The sequence below is a fragment of the Phoca vitulina genome, unplaced genomic scaffold (assembly GCF_004348235.1).
Source record: "Phoca vitulina isolate PV1807 unplaced genomic scaffold, GSC_HSeal_1.0 scaffold40, whole genome shotgun sequence".
Classification (NCBI taxonomy): domain Eukaryota; kingdom Metazoa; phylum Chordata; class Mammalia; order Carnivora; family Phocidae; genus Phoca; species Phoca vitulina.
This window is the reverse complement of record NW_022589743.1, coordinates 8,581,084-8,605,992: the sequence shown is the minus strand read 5'-3', so window position 1 is coordinate 8,605,992 and position 24,909 is coordinate 8,581,084. Positions and strand designations below refer to the sequence as shown.

The window sequence follows — 24,909 nt, the reverse complement described above, 5'->3', positions numbered from 1 at the left end:
TCTTTCTGCGCTGGTCTCCCTCTCCGGGCCAGAAACCAGCCCCGGGGTGGCCCCCCTCCTCCCCCGGGCGCCCAGCTGGGGCTTCCCCCCCCCCCCCCCCCCCCCCCCCCCCCCCCCCGCCACATGCACGCATGCACACTCCGTCTCTCTAAAATAAATAAATAAATAAATCCTTAAAAAAATTTAAAACCACTCACTTTTTCTTGGTTTCCACAATACTATACTTGCCTTAGTTTCCATCTATCTTCCTGACCACTACTTTTTGTCTAGCTTCTTCTTACTCTATAGACCTCCAAATTTTGTCTTAGGATTCAGTCTTGAATCCCCTTCTTTTCTCGACTTAAATTCTCATATTCAGTGATCTCACAACTTCTGTAACTTTAAAAACCCTACATGTGCTGCTGACTCTCAAATTTGGCGAGCCCAGCCCTTTCTTCTGATTCCAGACTAGTATAAGCAACTCCCCATTAACATCTCCACTTAGATGTCTCATAGGCAAATTAGACATGATTCTTCCAAAATTAAGTAGTACTTCTCAAAAGCAGATCCTCCCTGAAATCTTTCCCATCTCTCTAAGTCAATCTATTTTGGCCTCCTTTTCATTTCTTGGAGTAGGCAGCTCTTTACCTTGGCCTGGGATGCTCTCTACTTAGCTCACTAGATGGTTGGCTCCTAGTCATCTTGTAAGTCACCACTTGGAAGCTTATCAAACAGATCATCCCTGCCCTCCCTCCATTTCTATCAGAGCAACATGCACACTAAAGCCACTGTACTTTCTCAGTCTGAAACGACATTTATTGGTCTTTCTGTTTATTGTTTGTTTTCCTCAACAATGTGTAAGCTCAACAAGGGTAGGGATCATGTTCTTTCATTCATCCCTGTTTACCATGAGCCTGGCAAAATGCCTGACATATAGTAGGCCTTCGAAAATGTTTGCTGGAAAATAAATAGCACCTTATTCTTTTTCTTTAGAACACTTACCACAATTTTTCAGTATATAATTAAAGTTCTAAAAGATATGCAGTTACTCCCTATCAAATGTATGCTCTAGGGAGGCCATGTCTGTTTTATTCCCTCACTCAACACACAGTGTCTGACACATAGTAGGTACTCAATCAATATTTGTTGAAGAAAGGAAGAGAGGGAAGGAAGGAAGAGAAGCAGTGAAATGACTCAGGGAGGGAACAGACCCTAAAGAAGAATGCTTTAGAGCAGTTCTCGGAGACTATGGTAACAATTCAAATACAAGCTAAAACCACTCAATCCATCATTCAATTGTTTTGCTCATATAATGTAAACATCTGTACCTTTGGAAACAGCTAGAGGAGTGAGCATTTTACTCATAACACAGATGTTTGATGTTCTATCTATACAGCTGAAACTATCATTTGATTTTCTATGAGTGCAGCCAATTTGAATAGATCCGTGTTTCTTTAAGATGCACACGTCTTGAATGAGTGCTGTGTTATTTAGTCAGGGCCAGAGTGTTGGGAAGCCTTTACCATGTAATGCATGTTCAGCGAAGGAACCTGGAGTTTGTCCAGTTTCCTGACAGTAATGTTACAGCGTAATGTTTGTCTAAGAACTTTGGTTATCATCAAAATCTGAATGGATCACAAACGGAAAATTCACAACCCTGTCTTTTTTATATAAAGGGCTGAGACAAGAGGAAAGGTCATAATATGGCGGAAATCTGCCGTATCACTTGACATGACAGAGCTGGAGAGTGTTTTGCTTTCCAGAGTGTGTACATACTCATTAAAAAAAAAAAAAGTGAGATTATAGCAGTAGATTGTAATAACTGGAAAAATTCTTTGAAGAGAATTGCTAAAAAAAAATTTGTTTACTTCAGTATCAAATTAAAGAGTCAAAGTTTCTGCCTACTAAGAATTCCAAGATGACATCAGACATAAAAATAAGAAATTTCTTTTAAGTAGACAAAAAAGCACATTATTTAAAAAAAGAACAACTTAAGAGTGAATCTTTAAATATTTACCTCCTGGGAAATTTCCCTCCAGAAAGATTCTTAATTATACTTTATTTATTAGCTCATCTGCATTATAATAGCACTAGGTACTTGTTTTTCATTAACAAAAGGTTTTGATTAAAAACTTTACACAGATCGTGCCTCTATGTAGCTGACTCATATTTTATTATTAGTGGTAGGTGTGCAGAAAGGGAATACACTGGTTTTGTACAGGAAATACTACAGAGATTTGGAAATCTAGGTCATATAACTGAGCGCTGCTATAAAAGAAGAAGACAAAGGCCCAATTTTCTTTTTTTTTTGCCTTCCGCTCAAATAAGAAAATCATGTTTAAACAAAAGTTAACAATTAACTGCTTTGTAATTACATTTGGTTAAGTTACATGATAATTAGTTATAGCCATAATTATCCTTTTTGACCTCCACACAGTCTTAACACGTTACCTTCATATTCAAGGAGGTTGTATTCAATGTGTACGAAGAGCAACCACTAGACAGAAAGCCAGATAATAAAATTTGTGCTTCTGTGAAATCTTTATCTGGAAATCTCAAAACTGTTTAAATACCAATTAGGTTTCTGTAGCATCATTAGGCAGTAGAGTTAAGATGGGGAAACTTGGCATGTCACAGGGCAAGTCAACAACTAAACAGAAAGAGAGATGCTTACTGCCCTGTACATTCTAAGAGACTTGCTTGCTTCCATGGCTTTCTGAATGTGATGTCATGGTAAACACCTATCTGTGTGCTGTAATTTAGGGGCTCATGGTCTTTGGAAATAACACAAGCACCACAAAATATTTTGACACTAAAATATCTAAGCTATATTCTCAAATGCAAATAAACTCCACAGCAATGTTTTGAATGCATTGATGAGGTCTTTAGGAAATGGTACTGTCTCCTTTGAGCATTTAAAAAAATATGTTTACAAATGTGTACTTCTCACTAAACTTTTTAGTCCTTGAGACATGAGAATATAGCTCTGATGTTTTAGTCTAAATACAAACAATCAAACAAGATATTATTTCCTGGAATTTGTCTTTACTCCTCTACTGGGCTATTAATACCAAGGCAGGAGACCTAAGCTATATCATGCCCACACTAACAATTCAGAAAAAAAATTGAAGTCTTCCTCTGTTATTTACCACCGCGGTTAAACCTAGTGCATGAATCATTCCTGATCAGTCAACTTTAGTTCAGATTTGACTCCTGAACTGTAAATTTAAAGAATAATCCTAGGTGCTGGGAGACAACGTCTCTGTCTCCTAACAAATGTCCTTGTTTAGATTGGTTTCCCTTTGCAATTGCTTTACAACTCTGAACTTCAGTTTCTTTACTGGCAGAACCCTGCTAAGGAATTACTATTATAAACTGTGACTGGGCCAGAGCCTCCAATACTCTAGTAAACAGCTTATTTAAAAATAATTGTGTCGGGGCGCCTGGGTGGCTCAGTCGTTAAGCGTCTGCCTTTGGCTCGGGTCATGATCCCAGGGTCCTGGGATGGAGCCCCATATCAGGCTCCCTGTTCTGCGGGAGGCCTGCTTCTCCCTCTCCCACTCCCCCTGCTTGTGTTCCCTCTCTCACTGTCTCTCTCTGTCAAATAAACAAATAAAATCTTAAAAAAAAAATAATTGTGTCATTGCATTTCATTAAAGAGAAAATAAACAATGGTTTCCACTTCAAAGGGCAACAACAACAAAAAAAGAGGGCGTAGTTAAAAAGTTCAGAAAATGAACAAAGTTTGCTCCTCTGTTTGGGAAGAAGTATATAATTTGTCACTCTTTAGAAGAAAACTTCAGGGTCTGAACTGAGAGGATGCAAGTGACCACACAAACGTGACCTTCCTCCCAGCCAACCCCTGGTGAATGAGAACACACAAAGAACCATGAAGTTGACAGCTTGGTGGGATTCGGCGCATCCATGCTCTCTGTTACTCAACTCTCCAGGAAGTCATATTACATATACTGATATATTTTTCTTGTCTTCAGATTAGAAAAAAGAGCTCCATGATTTAAGAACTTTGTTCAATGTATTTATATTTTTAAAAAGAGCCAATGTGTTTCCTAAGGAAGTCTTTGAAGGTTGATTTACTGCAAGATACTTAGAAAAACCTGCAGCAGTCTGTTTCCTTAAGTTAATGTCAATTCACCAACTTCTCAAGCAATAAAATAGCATTTTGCTGCTCATAGAAACTCTCAAACCCCAAGCACAGCAACGCACTTAAGAGAACTTTGTCAACACCTTATCAATACAGACCGACCCACCTTTGGATTACAACCTACATTACAGGACTAGGACGGCGCAAAGATGTTTTCAAGAAAGGCTAAAGTTGACAAAAACCTTGCTCACAAAGGAAGGATATTATAGATACTTCAACTTTTTTTTTTTTTTTTCAGAGCCCCAAATCAGGACAGTAGGTGCCAAAACACTCAAAATCAACGTTGGCTCTGGAAAATAGATCCATGATTGTCATACCCAAGGGACCCACTGAGTTTGATGGGGAGAACTCAGGGCCTAGTTTTGTTTTCAATTGTGAGGCCATGAGAGAGGTGTTGCATCTTTTATGGACATGTTCTGCCTTGATGGTATCTGACCAATTATTTTCATGAAGTAAATAGGATAAAGGGCAATTTGACCAATTATCCCTTCTTGAAGTAAAAGGAGAAGAAGGAGAAGAAGAAGAAGAAGAGGAAGAAGAGGAAGAAGAAGAAGAAGAAGGAGAAGAAACTGTTTTCAGCTTGGGTTCTCTATTATTTAAATAGTTTTAAATAGTTCACAGTTAGCCTCGTCTTAGAGATATTTCTGTCACAAAGTCTGCACACAGCACCCACAGTTGTGATGTGCTGCCCTAAGGGACATATTACTGTTAACGGCCCATCCAGTTTTTTGATTATCATTGTATGGTTAATGGCTTTTTAGGATAATAACTCTGATACAGACAATCAAATGCTTTAATTAGTTTATCACCCTTTTTTAAATTTCAGAAAGATCCAGGCCATATTTGACTCGAATGTGAGGGAACAGGGCAATGCAATTTTAAGGCCATTATAGACAAGTTTAATCCTCAACGGGGTTCCTCTGTTTCTCATTTTAGCTCAGTCTCCAGGAGTTGAGGTGGCTCCTAACCCATATTTTATTTGTAAACAATACTGGCATATCAAGACAAAAGTACAGAACATCAGGGGAAAGATAGGCAAAATGACAGAAGGGATGAGAAGTTCCTCTAAATGACTGCCAGTGGAGGGGAAAATGGAACAAATAAGATTGGAAAGGTGGAAAGGATATGGGATCAACTGTCTTTTGTACCCAAGATATCAGAACAAATGAGCTTATAAAAGAATCAGTAGTTCCTACATTTTACAGGTGAGGAAACTGAGGCACGGGGAGGTTATGAGACTCATCAAGGTCATATTGCTCATAAGAGGCAGATGTGGGATTTGAACCCAGGAGACCTGGTTCTCGAGTCCATGCTGTTAGCCACTGTACTTCTTCTCCCATTATACAAAAATAACATGAAAGTGTTAGAAATTTTAAAAAGCTGGGGGGAAAAAAAAGGACCAAAAAGTAAGAAGGCCAAAATGTAAATAATGATCGCCTCTTGGTAGTGGATCATGAGCAATTTTTCCCGCTTATTCATTCTTTTCAGATCTTTGCAAAATAACGAAAATAAAGTTTAACACATTTTTTTTAATGTCAGCAGACAATAAAACAAAAATATTGCTGGCCTAACTAACATTCTCCCTCTTATCTTAGCACTTCTCAATTTAGAAAAACAAGGCACGCACTGAAATGACACGTTGCTGACAACTATCAGAGCACATGGCATCCCTCCTTAGAAAAATCACAGAAACCTGGGCCCAGGCAGGGACAGTTCAGATTAAGTAACTTCCAACACATGCTGTAGGATCGGTATAGGTTGAGTTCAATTTCCCGTACCTTTTTTTCCTTACCCCTACACCTTTTAAACTAGAGTTACATAACTGATATTTATCATATGACCAGGAGGTCTTAAGAGATATTGAAATGCCTCATGAATCACAGAAGAAAGATTAAACTGACATTCAAGACAGTGTTGGTGTAAGATGTATTTCTGCCCTCACCAATCTACCGGAGCTTCTCGCGTAAAGGTCACAAATGCTTACAATCACAGCCGGTCCATTGCCCACATATTGTCCTCTTGTTACCAGCATTGAGCACCGCTTACCACTCCCTCCTTGAAATTCTCTTTTCCTGGGCTTTTTTTCTTTTTTTAAACCTCCCAATATTCTACTCTTCATTTCTACTTCTATCATCCTGACTGTTCCCCATCTGGCCCTTCTCCCTCCTCTGAGCTGTCCCTAAAAGACTTTTCCCTCTTCCCCTGTTACACCCTTCATCTACACTATTAGGGCTTCAACTATCAGAACTATAAGAATAATCCCCAGAGCAACATCTCCAATCCTGTGGTCTCTCCCAGTCTCCCTCTAGGTGTCTAGCAGCATTTCTAATGTCTAATACAGAACTCGTCTTTCTTCTCTCCCAAAGCTGTCTTCCCTTCTGAGTTACTTGTGACTTTTAATGGTTCTACCACCACCCTTCAATAATCCGGGCTCAAAAATTCAGTGCCATTTTGACTTCTCTTTCTTGTTTCTCTCTTCAGTTGTTATTTAGTCCTATACAACCTATCTCCATGATCTTACTTACTTAGTTGATTCACACATACTGAGTAACTGCTGTAATGATGGATTCCGGGGCTGCAGTGGTGAATAAGACGAGGACCCGGCCTTCCTGGAGTTTATATTCTAGTAGAGCAGACACAATTTCCGGTGGCAATTAGCACTATTAGAAAAACAAATAACATAGGGGTGCCAGGGTGGCTCGGTCGATTAAGCATCTGCCTTCGACTTGGGTCATGATCCCAGAGTCCTGGGATCAAGCCCCACGTCAGGCTCCTAGCTCAGCAGGGAGTCTGCTTCTCCTCTGCCCCTTCCCCCATGCACACTCTCTCTCTTTCTCTCAAATAAATAAGTAAAATCTTTAAAAAAAAAAAAAAAAGGAGGGGGGATCATTGAGTGATTGGTAGTGGTAACAGGGGCTACTATTTTAGATAGATTGGCTAGGAAAAGCCTCTTCAAAAGATGACCTCAAAGCTCCCTGAATGTGAAAGTGAGCCTGGTGAAGATCTGAAGGAAGACCATTCCAGGGAGGTGGAACAGCAAGTACAAAGGCACTGGGGTGGAAATGAGTTTGGCATGTTTCAAGAACATGAACAGAACCAATGTGGCTGGTATAGTGTAAGCAGGGGGAGAGTGGTAGACAATGAGATCAGACAGCTAGGGCAGAAATGAAGGACCTTGTAAACCATGGTAAGGAGTTTGGATCTTATTCTAAGTGTAATGGGAAATGTTTGGGGAGTTCTGACTCAGGGGGTGACAGAGTCTGAATTTTACATTAAAGACCACTAAAGAATAGATTATAAGGGAGAAGGAATATAGCACTTGTTATATAAAAAAACAAACAAACAAAACCACATTCTTAGGCAATACACATGGCCATCGAGCCACTTTTTGGATTTCTTTAATCTCTACACCAACGGGGCTCAAACTCACAACCCCAATATCAAGAGGCACATGCTCTACTGACTGAGCCAGCTGGGTACCTTGAGCCACTTTTTACAAATGAAAGTTTCAATTCAACAGATATGTAATTTCCTCACTCATAAATAATGTTTTGAGTTGAAATACTTTCATTTCCTTAGTTTAGATTAAAATAATACCATGTTTCTGAAATGGACAGTGAGCAATGGAGCATATAGTTTTGTTCATTTTCTACTTACATGTTATGTAAATGAAACCAAATCTTTTGGGCATTTTGTTATCAGTAATGTCCAACAGCACAATTAGGAATGAATTAACAAAAGTATTTATAAAAAAATTCACAGATTGCTTGTAATGAGGTACAATGGACCAGGCATTCAGTGTACCAAACAGGAATGAATAATGCTAAAATTATGTTTCCACCAGGGGTCTACAAAGAAGGAAGCTGAAAATAAAATGAATAAAAGATAAAGGCATTTCAATTATTGTCAGGTTATAAAAGGTTTGTACTTTTATGTGATGTGAAGATAGAGAATGGAGGCATAGCAAATGAGTCTATTATGTCAGTACCATTTGGAGTCAGACAATTAAGCTTTTGGCATCTACCAACACTGAATATGTCTCCTATAAAACTGAACACAACTTGGTAGATTGAGAAGAAAAAAAAAAAGACAATTATGAAATAATCAGTATTCATATTAGGTTTTTAAGGTTCCTGTTATTTACAAAAAGCAATTTACTCATCTCTGTATTCTCTGGGTTTATTCAAAAAGCAATTCACGCATCTCTGTATTCTCGGGGTTTATTCATTTGCTTCCATGTACATAAATGAATGTCATGCTTGCCTTTTCATTCCCAAAAGTCTAAAAAGGGAAGAGCACCACAGCAGGAAAAGATGACTTTCTTTCTTACTGGGTTTATGGGTGAGGTAACTTAACAAGGAATTCATTCATCAAATCGTCATGGACAATCAACCATGTGTCAAGCACTGTAATAAATAGGTAGCAGGAGTACTAAGCCGAAGGAGACAACATCACATGGTGAGGAGGGAGAGCTGCTTCTCTGAGGAAGATTCATGACAGCATTTCTAACATAACAGTAGCTGTTTCTAGAGGCTGGTGTCTTAATTAAGATTGTAAAAAAGTATCCCTTCTATTTTTTCTTCTAAATTTCCTTTGATTAGATAGGAAAGAGTCAGAGAGGTGAAGGAGACAGAGAAGAGTCATCTTATGGGGAGTGTGAAGATTGACCAGAGCTCTAAATGTAATTTGTATTTCTTATTCTAATAGAATGGAATGTTGTATTCCAGGGAAAATTCTAGCCATGCCACTCTAAAGGCTGTCTTCTCAACTGAAATGATAGAAGCAAATGGCAGTAGTTTGTGATACTGATTTTCTATTGTTGTGCCAAACGGTCACACATTTGGCAGCTTAGAATAACACACATGTATTTTATTACCTCACAGTTTCTGTGTGTCAGGAGTCTGGGCCTCGCCAAGTCTTCTATTTAGGGTCTCACAAGGCTGCAGTCTCATCTGAGGCTTGACTGGGGAAGGTTTTGCTACTGTCAACAGAATTCAATTCCTTATGGTTAAAGAACTAAAGGCTTCCGTTTCCCTGGCTATCCACCTGAAGCTGCCTTCAGCTTCTTGCAATGTGGGTCTCCCAACATAGCAGCCCACTTCTTTGAAGCCAGAAAGGACTGGGAGACTCCAGTAAAATGGGCACTAAAATCTTGTGCAATGTTACCATGTACATCCTGTCTTTGCTGTGTTCGATTGGTTAGAAGTAAATCACAGGACCTGCACATTCTCCATGGGACAGGACCACACAAAAGCATGAACACTGGGAAGGAGGGATCCTGACTCAAAGAGGGTCTACCACATTACTTAGACTTTTCCCCTCTATGTTAATTTAACATACTGAATCTTCTTTATTATTGCTTCAAATATAGCTCTTCCCATCTTTAAAAAATTTTAAAAGCTGAAGTTAATCCTGGCTTTAACATTCCTGCCACTATTCTTTTTTTTTTTTTTTTTAAGATTTTTTATTTATTTACTTGACAGAGAGAGACACAGTGAGAGACGGAACACAAGCAGGGGGAGTGGGAGAGGGAGAAGCAGGCTTCCCGCCGAGCAGGGAGCCCGATGCAGGGCTCGATCCCAGGACCCCGGGATCATGACCTGAGCCAAAGGCAGACGCTTAACGACTGAGCCACCCAGGCGCCCTCCTGCCACTATTCTTAAGAGTTCTTGTTAGTTCTAGGTTGTTTCTTTGTCCAGCTTTTATACATTTATTTGAACATATAAGCTCAGCATAGAACTCTGGGAAGTTTTCCTTGATTTCTATGTACACTTCCGCCCTTTCCTTCTTGCTGAGACTGTAAGTGAAGTTCTGAATGGAGTTCATCTTTTCAGATTTATTACTCCACAAGTCACATTCCCATCCATGGTCTCTAAATATAAGAACAAACCCATTTAACCCAAGTTTAAAATGAAACAAAATTGGAATCTGGAATCTGTGGTATATGTCCAGATATGTACATAATTAAACAATTGCATCCTCTTTAGATTCTTTTGGTAGAACTACAATCCCAGAGGGTGTTACAGTAGCTGAAGTGCTTCCCTATTCCAACAGCTTGGCACACACCAGTTAATGATCCACCTTAATGAAAGCATCATTCATATTCTTTTTCCGCCTGGACTGTTCGAAGTCCACTTTTATAGATTTACTTTGGTTTCTTTCTTTTTTTCAGCTCTAATGCTCTTTCTGGAGCATCACCCTCACTCATATTCATGGATTTCTGACAGGAAACTGCCTGTAGTCTTACTCCCCTTCTACCAGATCTGAAAAAAGGTGTGGTCATTCATGGAGATATTTTGGTCACAAATCCCCAGCTGATGGGGTGTGGCACCCACCTAGGGTCCGTATGTACGAGAGAGAAGAATTAATTCTGTTCTTCTACAAGCCTCTCCTACCTCATGTCTGAGCTTTAGTTAATTACTTTCTACTACAGAGGCATCCTCAACATTGGCAGAGTCTGATCTTGGTGTCTCAGACGTAGGTACTCAACAAATGCTTGTGGAAAGAACTGGCCGATGTCTATTTCTACATATAAGTGGATATTGCTATATATTAGATTCATTCATATGGATGGGCATTTATTTCTTTCTTTATTTTTTAAATTTTTTATTGTTATGTTAATCCCCATACATTACATCATTAGTTTTAGATATAGTGTTCCATGATTCATTGTTTGTGCATAACACCCAGTGCTCCATGCAGAACGTGCCCTCCTCAATAGCCATCACCAGGCTAACCCATCCTCCCACCCCCCTCCCCTCTAGAACCCTCAGTTTGTTTTTCAGGGTCCATTGTCTCTCATGGTTCGTCTACCCCTCCAATTTCCCCCCCTTCGTTCTTCCCCTCCTGCTACATTCTTCTTCTTCTTTTTTTCTTTCTTAACATATATTGCATTATTTGTTTCAGAGGTACAGATCTGAGATTCAACAGTCTTGCACAATTCACAGCGCTTACCAGAGCACATACCCTCCCCAGTGTCCATGGATGGGCATTTATTTCTATTTAATAAATTCCTAGAAATGAAACTGAAGGGTCAAAGAAAATGTACATTTTAGACTCTCAGAGACACAGACAGACTGCTCTCTACAAGAGCTGAATTGAGTAAAATTTGTCAACAGTGTATGAGTGTGTTGGGGTTTCCTTACGTATTCACTAACACTACAGACATGTGGGCCTCTGGTGAATAGAAATGGTGCCTCATTATCTTAAACTCACTCCTAAGTAAATGACATCAAAACATATAAACATTCATATATATTAAATACCTTTATTAAACAAATATTAATCACAATTATAAAATAGAAATATCTCATGAACACCTACTAGATGCCAGGTACTATTCTAAATGTTACCTAAATTGTAATGAACAAGGTATTCAAGATCCCTGTTCTCAAGGAGCTCATATTTTAATAGAAGAGACAGACAGTAAATAAGTAAACAAACAAAAAATAGTGTGAAGTTCTAAGAAGAGAATAAAATATGGGAGTGAAATAGAGATCTGGAGGTAGAGAAGAAGCCAACATTAAATAAACTGTTGGGGTCCCTGGCTGGCTCAGTAGGAAAAGCATGTGACTCCTGATCTTGGGGCTGTGAGTTCTAGCCCCACGCTGGGTGTACAGATTACTTAAATAAATAAAACTCTAAAAAAGAAATAGATTGTTATGAAAGTAAACAGGCTGGGGATTGAATGATACCATGAACTGGGCCTCTTCATCCATACTATTTTGTTTTCTCAAACATACCAGGCACTCTCCTGCCTCAGGGCCTTTGCACTTATCTGGAGCATTCTCCTACCGGGTATCGATAAGGCTGACTCCTTCCTCGTATGGGTGGAGTGCCTGTTCAAGTCTAGTTTAGGGGTTTGCAGTGAACTGGTGGCTAGCTGTACCCATTCCCGGGCAGTTTTAGTACTGCTATCTTCTATACAAGTTCAGCAAGGTTTCCCTCTCCAGGGGGGAAGTACAGAATGGGGAGGAAGGGAGTTAAAATAGCCATTCACTCAGTAAATCCAGTTCTGGGAAAAAGAAAAAAAAAAAAAAAAAAAAGACTGACATTTGGAGAGCCCTTGAGGTTGCCAGCTAGACATAAACTTTATTGTTTCAAACTTCATAGCCATGAAATAAATTTGAGCTGAAGCTGGGCTTCTTTACTGCTCCTTTAAAGAATGAAATGTTACTTGGCAATTGTTTTTAGGTAACTTAGCACTTGGTTTCTTACATGTTCTCAGTGGAGTAATTTAATAACGATAGATTACATAAATCGACATGAGTAGAAATCTTTCACCACCTTCTAAGGTTTCCAGCTCTCAAAAGAAAAAAAAAAGGAAAAAAGAAAAGGAAAAGGTGGGGTGGGGAGAGAATAGTTTATATCGGACTAGGTTGCAGGGACAAAATAAAATACTCTTATTACATACTGACAATGAATGATGAAGGTTATAATGATGAAGATAATGATGATACATATTGAGCGCATACCAGATGGGAGCCACTTTATAAACATTATCTTTAATCAGCTAGGCTCTTCAGATACATTAGTTTTAATCCTCTAAACAACCCTATGAGTTGGTGATATCTCCAATTTCATAGATGAAGAAAATGAGACCCAGGGAGATAACAGAACCCCCAAAGCATAAATCTATTAGGTGGTAGGGCTGGAATTTGAACCCTGTAGCATATGGTCTTTTTAATACTATTCTGCCTTTCTACAAGTAAAAATGAATCTATCTTTTTAATAAAGATATCATTTAGGGTGTAAACAACTATTTTTTATGTAAAAACTAAAGGCAATTTCACAAATGATACTTCATTTTATCCTGTGATATAATGAGCTATAATGCTCCTTTCCATTTCATAAATGGAGCAAAAGTGAGGTTGAGGAATTTACCTAAGGTTTAAAAAATCTTGTCCTAGATGCAGGTTTTCTCACTCTCAATGCTCTCTCTCTATCCTACTTGAACTTTAACTTTCATTAGCATTTGGTGGTTGTTATAAAAGAAACGAGAAACACAAATAGCACTCTATAGTCCCAAGAGCTAATCATTTTTTAGTCTAATTGGTAATGTTGGTAGAATAAGTTCATAAAGTCACACGTTTTTAAAAAATACTGTTAAAGATTCAGTTCTTGACTCTATCTTCAGTTTCAAGATCTTTATCAAGGCACATTTATTATTCCTTCCGTATGCATTATTTTGTAAATGGTTTCAAAGAGAGCTTTTATTTTTTACTGTAAGTTTTCTATGATGCTTAAAAATTCTTTTAATTTGGGGCGCCTGGGTGGCTCAGTCATTAAGCGTCTGCCTTCGGCTCAGGTCATGATCCCAGGGTCCTGTGATCAAGCCCCACATCGGGCTCCCTGTTCGGCAGGAAGCCTGCGTCTCCCTCTCCCACTCCCTCTGCTTGTGTTCCCTCTTTCACTGTGTCTCTCTCTGTCAAATAAATAAATAAAATCTTTAAAAAAAAAAAATTCTTTTAAAAAGGATGCTTTAAATTTCAGAATTAACAAATGCTCACTCTAAAAAAAGAAAAAACTCAAACAATATAAAAGTTTCTAATAATAATAATAATAATAAACAGATATTTTCCCAATCTGACCTCCTGAGAAAAACATTGCTATCAACGAGTTAGGTTGGAATCTATACCTGTTTGGAAGTTACTAAAGCTCCTTAAGCCTTGTTGCTTTATTCTGAATATTTGTAAATCATGAAAATTAGCTAAGCTGAGGTAAATTTTGGTCATTGATTCTAATTAAAAGCTGAGGTAAATTTTGGTCATTGATTCTAATTAAAATAAAAAATGAACTCTAATAAAACAATCTTATATTTATACAGTGCTTTATATTTACAAAGCACTTTTATACTAGTTCACTCAATTCTTGAAACAACCTTAGGAAGAGTGCATCCCCACTTTCCAGACAGGAAGCCAAGACTCCAAGAGGTCATTGTAACTTATCAAATCTAAGATACCACTGAGAACACCACACCTCACCATTTTAAATGCTCAAAAAAAAAAAAAAAGGCGCCAATTCAGTTGTGACATAATGACCTAACTGGACTCCTGTGAGACTCACAGGACTGAATATTAGAAGACCCGAGTCAGGGGGCTGGCATTGCCCTTTCCAAGCGTGTGACCGAAGTAAACCATTTAAGTTCTCTGAGCCTTGATCTTTTCATATCTTTTAAATTAGAAAACAATAATGCCTATCTCACAGGACATATGGATGCAAAATAGTACTTTCAAGCTATCTATGGCATTGTTATCTTTAAATAGGTTTATCTGGAGTAGTAATATTAATACTCTCCCGTTAAAGGCAGGAACTCCTGGATCTACACCCAACTGGCTTATCATATTAAATAATTATGAAAGCCGTTACTGACAGGACAGCTACTGCCACTGTCTCTCTTGAGATGAGCTGTTAATACTCTGTCCTCATATGAACTCCAGAGAACGCCTATTTCATTAACCCGAAAGAATGTATTCCGTTTGGATGAGGACATTTTCAGGCCTCGAGGGAAAGTGTTTCTTTCTGGCATCATTTGCATTTTGCTTGTCGGGTTATAGGATTGAAACGTGAGCCCCACGGTAGACACTCTTATTATCGCAGTCAGTTCTAATTGTGAAGGAACTGGAGTTCCATTTTTTTTGGAAGAGAGATAGTGTACTATATACTCAAACATCAGTGCCTTCTGGAAGTTTTGAAGCAGTCCTTGTATTTTTTTTTCTACCTTTGTGTTGGAAATCATTCTACGTCCCCATGTTAGTACGAAGGTACGTAGGCCTTTACCTGAATAAATCCTAGATATTGTACATCCTGCAATTCCCTTGACAACTCTATGCCTGCCTGGTGGGAGGAATTAAGTCTCGTTCATCTGGACATGCGTTCATAGCTCCCAGCTGCTGGCAACATATCTGATTAAAGCATGGATCTGAAATACTTCCCTGGAAATGGTCTTCTAGGAAGATGCCTATCATGTGGTAGCTCTGGGACTGATTCACACTAGATATTTTTTGTGTATGCTAAATACTGGAAATATGGTGGCTTTCTGATTTTTATGACTGGCAAAATGTACTATGTTTGCTTCCTATGTACCAACAGAAAACAGCAGATAGTTATTATGGATTTGATGTTATTACATAACTTTAGCCCTTCAATTCTCAGGAATTTGTTTAATGAAAAAGGCAAATACCCAAGAGTTAATTAATGTGCAGAAGGGGCAATAAGAAAACATGTGATAGTCAAAGATCCAAGATGACAACAGATAATTGCTTATACATCTGGACTTCTGGTTATTCACTGACCCAGTATGCACATGAATATCAAGTTTAAATATGAATACTGAATTTCAGGTGTTCCAAAATGTGATACACACTGATGAAGGACTAAATCTCTTTTTAAAAATGATTATTTGTTCCTTGCTACTCAAACCTAGCCCAAGCTACTATCCTGTTCCACGTCAATCACTGCAATAACCAACCAGTCTTCCTGCTTTCTTCACTCTTGCTACTCCTACAGCCCAGTTTCAAACAAATGTCTGAATCATCTTTTAAAATGTAGATCAGATCAGGTTTTTTTCTCCTGCTTAAAACCATCAATCGCTCCTATGACACTCAAAATAAAATCCAAACTCCTTAGAATGGTGTTCCAAGCCCTGTGTGGTCTTGCTCCTCTCTACATCTCCACCCTTACCTCATGCTTACTCGTCTGTTCATTCCTACGTATCAGAAACCCAGGCTTTCTTCTGTCCTTCCAATATGTCAAGATTGCTCCTACCTCAAGGCTTTAGTATTTGGCCAGAAAAACTCTTCCCACAGATTTTCTCCTGGCTGAAACTTGGCTCAAAAATCACCTCTTCAAAGAGGCTTAGCATTCCCACTCATACATCATCTGGTTTTATTGTATGCGTAACAGTCATCACTGTCTGGAATTATTTACTTACTTGCTAACTCGTTTGTCCAATTCTACCCTTACAATGCACCTAAGTAGACTGACAGCAAGGACTTTGTAAGCTAGTACCCCACTGCCTAGGTCAGGGTCTGGCCGATTGCAGATACTCAATAAATAGTGCATGAAGGAATGAAGTAATAAATCTAAATGGTTACCTTTTCTTACGTGAGGTATTTCTCACTTTTTTCCCCCTGGAAATAAAATTGTACCAGGAAAGAAATTACTTATTTTTCTTGAAGCTAACAATAATTTGCTCGTATAAAGCAAAATTAAATACCCCAAGCACAGTTTCCTTTCCAGAGATCACTCGAGATTACATTTGATATATTTTCTTAATGGAACATCACAGCAGTGACCTACTTTCAAATTGCAACAGCACAAGAGAATATGTGAGTTCATGCTTTTCCTTGAATGGTGTGACACCACCAGTATTTACAACGGGTATTATCTAGCTCTGAATGATCAAACACCAGAGAACAGGTTCACCTCACTACAAAAACAGGTGAAATGGCATCAGTCACATAAACTATCCCCTTATGCTTGGAACAATCTGCCCCAATTCTAGGAGAGAAAAGATAAATAAATAAATAAATAGCAAAGATAACTTTATGAAGAAGGAAATACTATAATGCCCATTCTAAACAGGATAGCTGACTATCATCAAAAATATATGGCTTTTCCTTTGATAAACTCATGTTAGTTAATAAAAATATGTGCTGGGGAAAGAAGAGAAGCAGTGATGATAGTTTGAGGCCTAGAATAAGTACAATAAGAAGATGCTGTATCGAGTGTGACTTCTGGATCTAAAAGGAAAAGAAAATATTATAAAGTCCTTCAAATGTGCAGTACAACATTTCCCCTTTTTCTCATAAAAACTTTTCCCATCTGCTTAAATAACTTCTAATTAGCTTCAGAATTTAAAGGCAAAAAGCAGCTATTACTGACATTCTAATTTTAAAAGTTAAAATACTGCTAGTTTTCGACAGGAACACCTGAATTGACGCGGGAAGCTCGAAGAGACAAATATATGTGATCACATGGTCATTTTTTGGTAGGGGTAAACTTCACCTTTGTTTTCAATTGGGTGAGGGAAAATCACATGATTATTCAACCAATTTGTAACAGTCAAACATCCATATTTCTGCTACTAAAAGAAATGCTGTGATGTAAATAATTATATATGCATTTTTATGCACATTGCTTATTATTTTCTTTGCAAAACACCAACAGGTGGGATTATTGGGTTAAAATATATGAACACTAAATATTATTTTAACTTTCAAAAACACTTTTCAAATAGATTTTTTTTTTTTTAAAGATTTTATTTATTTATTTGACAGAGAGACGCACAGCGAGAGAGGGAACATAAGCAGGGGGAGTGGGAGAGGGAGAAGCAGGCTTCCCGCCGAGCAGGGAGCCCGATGTGGGGCTCGATCCCAGGACCCCGGGATCATGACCTGAGCTGAAGGCAGACGCTTAACGACTGAGCCACCCAGGCGCCCCTCAAATAGATATTTTAAAAGCTCTTGATATATACTGCAAAACTGATTCCCAGGAATGTTGTGCCAAATTATATTCCCACCTGTAGTGGATAAGAATATTTACTTTCAACTTTAATTAGTGGTAGGCCCAGATGGCTCCTAAATTGGATGGATTTTTTTTTTAATGCCTAATATATAACTTAAGAAAAGAAAGTGTATTTTCCACGGGAAGATTCCTGCTCCCTGCTTCCTTCGCTCAGGCATCATTTGGGTCCTCGTGGGTGTAGGAACCTTGGCTCCAGCTGCTCATCTCAATCCCGTGAATCTCTGAAGCTTAAGGGCTCACTTATCATTACAGTTTTACCCTCTGTTCTTGGTGCAGAGAGACGTGCATTTCTTGGTTTTCATCTTTTAAATACACAAACATAATTTTAAATGTCATTTCTAAGTGTAGGAGCAGAATGGGGAGGTTTTGGCATGAGATCACTCTGCCATCTTGGTAGATGGTAGTCTATTCTGAATCTTGACAGCTCTATTTTCTTGCTTTAATACTGTGGACTTTTTCATGATCATATACTGGTATGCTTATGTATATATACTTGTTTAAAAGAGCTTGAATGAAATGTGTGTATATATATATATACACATAATATATAACACACATAAGAAATATAACACACAGGTGTGTGTATATATGTGTGTGTGTTATGTATTCCTCTTTATAAAAGCTTGAATGTAGAGAACTCTCTACTCAGAATTGGTTTTTGATCTTTGAAAGGATGTGTGGACCCCTGGTTGCACTGCATTCAACCAAGTTATTGTTGGTGCTACCCTCTCGAAGCTCTGGCTGGGAGCTTGCCAGTGTGCACTTGTGTTGTGAGTATAAGGATGATGCAGCAATCTGAGGGGAGTGAGAGGTGAGTCGGGACCAGAGGTGGCTGTAAAGAGCAGTGTGGCATTTGGTGCAGAAGCCACTGTCCCGGGCTCCCTTTCCTAGGTGCCCCAGTGCATGTCAGATGTAAAGTGGCTCTATGCTGCCTAAAGGACCAAGCCCCAGTTGCCCTCCTGCTTGATACATCCTGAGGAGTTCAAAAATGCCACTGACTCACCAAGATAAAAGAAGAAAAAGAGTCCATTTACCCCCTCACCAGTCTTTGGCTTTATTCATTACCCCTTCAAGTTAGAATGCATTAAGGGCTCAGGGAGCCTGGGTGGCTCAGATGGTTAAGCGTCTGCCTTTGGCTCAGGTCATGATCCCAGGGTCCTGGGATCGAGCCCCATGTCGGGCTCCCTGCTCAGCGGGAAGCCTGCTTCTCCCTCTCACACTCTCCCTGCTTGTGTTCCCTCTCTTGCTATCTCTCTCTGTCAAATAAATAAATAAAATCTTTAAAAAAAAATAGAATGCATTAAGGGCTGTCCTCCTGCCAGAGTGACCTCCAATTATTTCCATAATTGCCACTGTTGTTCAGCAGGGGGACTAACAAGTTGGCCATTCATGCTTTCATTGTATGTGGTCCTACCTGCCCTATTGAAAACTTCTTGGGATTTGCCTGTAAACTGCTAGTGCTTTTGAAGATTTTTACTGTATTTTTACATTCCATTTATCATTTCCATGGGAATTTTTTTTTTAAAGATTTTTATTTATTTGACAGAGAGAGACACAGCGAGAAAGGGGACACAAGCAGGGGGAGCGGGAGAGGGAGAAGCAGGCTTCCCACTGAGCAGGGAGCCTGATGCGGGGCTCGATCCCAGGACCCTGGGATCATGACCTGCGCCGAAGGCAGACGCTCAACGACTGAGTCACCCAGGTGCCCCTTTCCATGAGAATCTTGAAGGAAGGTAGATGCTTGTGCTTGTGCTGCCAATTTACCAGGAAGTCAATAAGTTCTTATTAAAGACCTCCTATGGAATATCTGGCCAGATATTATTTTATTATGCATTTTAAAAATAGAACTGCTTCTTCCTGCTTTTGTTACAGAATTATTTTGTCAATCTAGATGTCAACCAGAGACTGCAGTTCAAAACAAGTAGCTATTTCAAATAAAGATTACAATAAAACATTACGATATCAACCATGTAAATATTGATGGAGATGGACATAAGCTCCTCCAAGGGTTTCAATACTGATCAAAAATGTCTATTTGTCTGCATAACATTTCAGTGGGGGCAGTATGATGGAACACACCATAGTTTTGTTATAGTTAGCAATAAACAACTGAAAGATAAGATGCTGATTCAGACATTTAACCACGGTTTCCTGTGATGGTTAGGTTCTAACTCAAAGTTGAAAATAAATGTTACATTAAGAAAAGCTCTCACCTACCCTATTTTCAAATGGATCCACATTGAAAGAAGATTTAGACAATAATTACTTAATACTTAGCACAGAGAAAAAGTGCATTTAATGAGCTGCTTTAAATAATAATAATGTGGTACCAGCATTAGCAGCACCGGCAGCAATAATGTCCATTTATGGAACATCTTCCACTACCAGGTGCTTGGTTAGTTACTTTACAAGTATCTCAACTTGATTCCCCAATCCTGCCACTTCAGATATTATGAACTCCACTTTTTTTTTTTTTAAAGATTTTATTTATTTATCTGACAGAGAGAGACACAGCGAGAGAGGGAACACAAGCAGGGGGAGTGGGAGAGGGAGAAGCAGGCTCCCCACTGAGCAGGGAGCCCGATGCGGGGCTCGATCCCAGGACCCTGGGATCATGACCTGAGCTGAAGGCAGACACTTAACCACTGAGCCACCCAGGTGGCCCCTGAACTCCACTTTTAATATGAGGAAAGAGAACCAGAGATTAAGTAATTTGCCCACTTAAGTTGGATGGCTAATTGTGATGCTCCCTGGGGCATCTCCAGGGATCATCAGGGGTTCAGCAGAGCACTGTTTACGTGGGTTCAAACTGCTCCTCCGGGCTGCCTCTAGGATTCATACTTTTCCACTGCTAGAGGTATCCTGATGAGAGTGGGATGGCCAGGTTTGCAAGGCTGTAGAAAGCATTTGTGTTCTCTGTGATCCTACTTCTAGGTTTAAGCTTAAGTTGGGAATTATGAACACCCCGAAGATGGATGCAAATGTGTATAATTGCCCATGTCTGGGAACAGGGCTTTTGTGAGATTTCAGTGGAGGCCACCATCCAAAAAAGGTTCAGAATTGTCTCCTAGATATTCCCCAGAGACTGGTTTTAAGCTATAACACCCAAGAAATCTGATTCTCATTTCTGAGGAAATCCCAGAGTGTCCTCATTCTAAGAAGAAAGTAGAGGCAATTACCCAAGAGAAAATTCCAAATTGTTACTTGAGATAAGCAGACAGTCACACCAAAGGAAATGAGGTTAGAGACTGCAGCTGAATTATCTACCTCTTGGTAGTGATTTTCTGCTTTTCATTACATATAGAAAAAAGCTACTGCATAAAGAGAAAGAAAAACGAGCTGAGCTTATCTGAATTATCAAACATAAAAAGACAGGTCATAAAAATTATAAAAGTACTGGCAATATATGCCAATATTAGCAATTATATTTCTAAATAAAAAGATAACGTAGTTTGCTAGTCTAAACAGCAGACTAGGTACAATCTTATGACAGATAAAAAGTGCAGATGGAATTTTTCACTTTTCTTCCAAAGAAGTTCTGCTGAATTTCAAATATTTTCTTTGAATAATCATGTTTGACAAATGTAAAGGTTAATGTTAGCAAGGTAATTAAAATTAATGATGGCAACGTCCGCTGGGCTATGTGTGTGTGCAGGTGTTTCCCTCACTGTTCCCACCCTCACTTAAAAATGTCTAATATATAAAATTCTGAGTATACACATGATACATTAGAACTGATTATTTTCATCTACCCTGAAACCTACAGAATTTCTTTACATAGTTCTTATAGGGTTTTTGAAATATAATTTGATTTTTTAAATGTAATATATTATACAAAATTAAGGAAAAAAAAAACACCTCACTGCAGAAATTGAAGATACTATTAAAGGCATGGTTTCCAATCCTCTTTCTGTAACATAGTTTTGAAGTTAAAAGTTACCCCCAAAGGGTCTTTGAATATTATCCTCTACAAAGCCAAACCATTTCACTACCCAGGACTTGACTCAAAACTTACTTGGATACTTTGTTAACATAGAATTTCATTTGTAATTCTCCACATTTATATTTATAGATATTTGCTATCTGGTCCCCAGCATAGGGAAGACTGAGAGTGGCAAGCCAGGGAGAGTGGAATGAGAGATGCCAGCACAAAGACAACCAGCAGATGGACTGACATCAAGGGGACAGACAGGAGAACAAACAGATAAAAAGGGAGTCCAAATCCATGAAGAGGCAAAAGTGCTGGGAGACAGGAGGAGGGAAGGACGGAAACATCCAATCATTTAAGCTCTCCCCAAGGGTCTCCCTGTCTGCTGGGATGTTGGAAGTTACTTAGCCAGTTGCCCTGCTTCTCTTTCTAGCCCCGTGCTGACTCTGGGGGTGTCCAGCGACAGATCATGCAATTCTTTTAAGAGAGGTTTCTCTTGGCCTTGGTTTAGGAGTAAACGCCTGAGCCAGCAGCTCTGATGAGGAGGGAACTGGTTCAGCTATTCCATAGCCCTTTAATTAATTACCGTGCCGACTGCCCAAGGGTCTGTTCCTAGTTTTCCCTGCCTGTGATCCTGGAAGTTTTCTCATGGTTCTACTTAACTCACTGTTTCAGCAGTTTTGTCATTCATCTTTATTGTGTTTTGGGGTCTTTTGCTCAGCTGGGCTGTACCTTCAGTTTTATTCCATCTGTTGTATATTATTCAAAAATTCCTCAATGTGGGTTCTAACCTTTCACGTTTCCAGTGTTGTTGTGGATTTATTTTTCTACTTATTCTTCCATTTCAAAGAGACTTTGGATGGAAGTAGAGTTAAAAACATGTCTTAAGCAGCCAACTTCTCTTCGAAGCCACTTCAGGCACTTAAAGTAAATATTCTCCCCCTAAAATTAATGTATTTATCGATTAGCTATTAATTTTACTGTAGGCAAACCAACAAATTTAACAAAACTGAACTGCCGAGCTTGAAATTTCCTTTTGTTCCGTTAAATACATTACTAAAAAAAAAAAAGTAAAAAATAAAAAGTGAAAAATTGCATAAAACTTACAATCCATGTCAAGTATGGCCCGAACAGATTTAACAAGTTCCTTAGATTCAAGAGCCAGCGTTGCTGGGATATTACGTCCATTCCTTCCCAGTGGTGTAAGGGAAGTCTGAGAAGCTAACATAGCTCTTCTTTCACTGTGAGGGCAATAACATAAAGTTGAACTTATCATACAATAAATAACATCTATCTTGGCTTAATCTGAATTCTTATGTACAAAAATATTTGTATTTCTGGGAATAGTGTATTCTTACAGCCATAAAATGAAGTAATCACAAAACGTTTGTTTTCAGTTCTTTATTATGTAACAAAGACATATTTAAAGAATTAGATTGACCTCATAATAAGGAGGAATAAATCATTTGTTGGGTTTATTTTGTGAGTGCTTATGTTATGCTAACAAGATGTAGCCTTTTATTTAGTTTTGTAAAAATTCAAATGAAGCACTTAAACATAAATTTATTAAATGGATATTTACTATTACTTCCTATAATATTAAATATAAATTTGATATGTATATTTGCTCCTGAAATTACCTTTTTTGAATTTTTTTTAACTGAAATTATCTCTTAAGCTCTTCCATTTGTTGTCCCCTAAATCTAAAACAGCCTAGAGCATTTATATCACTTTTTGAAGATGCAAATGTCACCTGAAATGAATGCGCTCTGGTGTAATTTAAAATGCAAGGTTTTACTGCAAAAAACCGTAATTACATTGAAACTTTTACTTGAAAAGAGACGATTTTAAACTGATAACGAAAACATTATTATTTTTATCCATCTTCATAAGCATGATGGTATTAATTCACAAGGAGAAACTAAAGCATCAATTCTCAAATTCAAATATAGGGCCTTTATTCTGTGTTGAATGACCAAGGCCAAAATTTATTACAGAAGATATAGTATAATAAAAAGACTGAACCAGATTTTCCTAGAGTTTAAGTTTCCAAGATGTGGTGAAAAGTTGCTTAATGTTGTTTTTCAAGGTAACCCCTTTTCCATGAACCAGTTTAAGGCAAGGACAGGTTCTGGCTTTTAAATAGTCATTTTTAACCTTTATTTTTAATACCAAAACTTCTGATTTATTATTCAAGGGCACAATGAGACCTTGAGGGTGGGAATGGGGGACACACAACCACACAAGAGGAATCTGGTTGCTGAGTGTTTTAAATTCTTACTGAAAATAATTATCACGGAAGTCACATAATTATCTTACATCATCAGCAGTATGGATAGCAATAAACTGTCAGATCTTTCATTAGAATAAAGCATTACAATGAGTTTAAAAGTATACTATTATCGCATAACGTATAGAATAATCAAATTACTATGTTGTATACCTGAAACTAATAGAATATTGTGTGACAACTACATTTCAGTAATAAAATTATTTTTTAAGTGTACTACCATAGACATTCTTCTAAAGTAAAAAAAAAAGAGCCATGTGGAACCCTAAAATATAATAAAAATACAATGAATCATCTTCATTTATTAAACTGCTGTTTTCATAGTAAAGGGCAGAGTTTTCCTGTTTCTGCAAGCGTGTATTGCTAGAAGTAGAAATACATTGCTAGCAGCAGCTATTCTAAGATGAGGGAAAAAACTGCTTTGAAAATGTATAAACAGGAAACTTTCTTTTGTCTTTCATTATGTATCAAAATGACCATAAACTTGCAGTCAGAAATACATAAATGTTATTAGTAAGTTTGTAGCTCTTAGTAAGAAACTTTAAATTGGAAACAAACTGTGAATAATAACAAAACTAAGGTGTTTCCTCCAAATGTATTCCTTTTATTTGTGTCTACTGAACGTTGAAAATAAAAGAAACTGATTGCATGAACATGTTTTATAAAATTCTGTTTGCCATAACAACTGATCTGCTGGCTTGAGACTGACCTTTCAAGTAATTTTTATTCATACACAGGATGCTTAGAAACTTCAAGGTAATCCCATCTTTACAGAATTCCTGACAAAAACAGGATAGGTGATTCCTACCCTCAATTTTAGAGTAGTAGGTTACAGTGACTGGCTACCCTCCAGGAATTTCTCTTATAGAGATAGGGTCAAAAACAACATGTCCTTGTATCTCTTTCCACAAAATAGGGGGGAAAAAAGCATCCAGTAGGAGTTATGTAGCATCTTAAGGCTATTTAAGAGATTTTAGTATTTTAATCACAATTACCAAATGAAAAATGTAATCATACTTTACA

The 24,909-nt window shown here is 38.2% G+C and overlaps 1 protein-coding gene across 4 annotated transcripts in view; it reads right to left on the bottom strand.

Moving 5' to 3' along the window:
- The window catches only part of STXBP4 (syntaxin binding protein 4), a 222,109-nt gene that overhangs the window by 93,632 nt on the left and 103,568 nt on the right, over nt 1–24,909 (bottom strand). For all 4 annotated transcript variants that reach the window (XM_032429268.1, XM_032429269.1, XM_032429266.1 and 1 more), the window contains one exon: nt 22,704–22,837. In XM_032429268.1, coding sequence (XP_032285159.1) covers nt 22,704–22,837 — 134 coding nt within the window. The remainder of the gene's footprint in view (nt 1–22,703; nt 22,838–24,909) is intronic.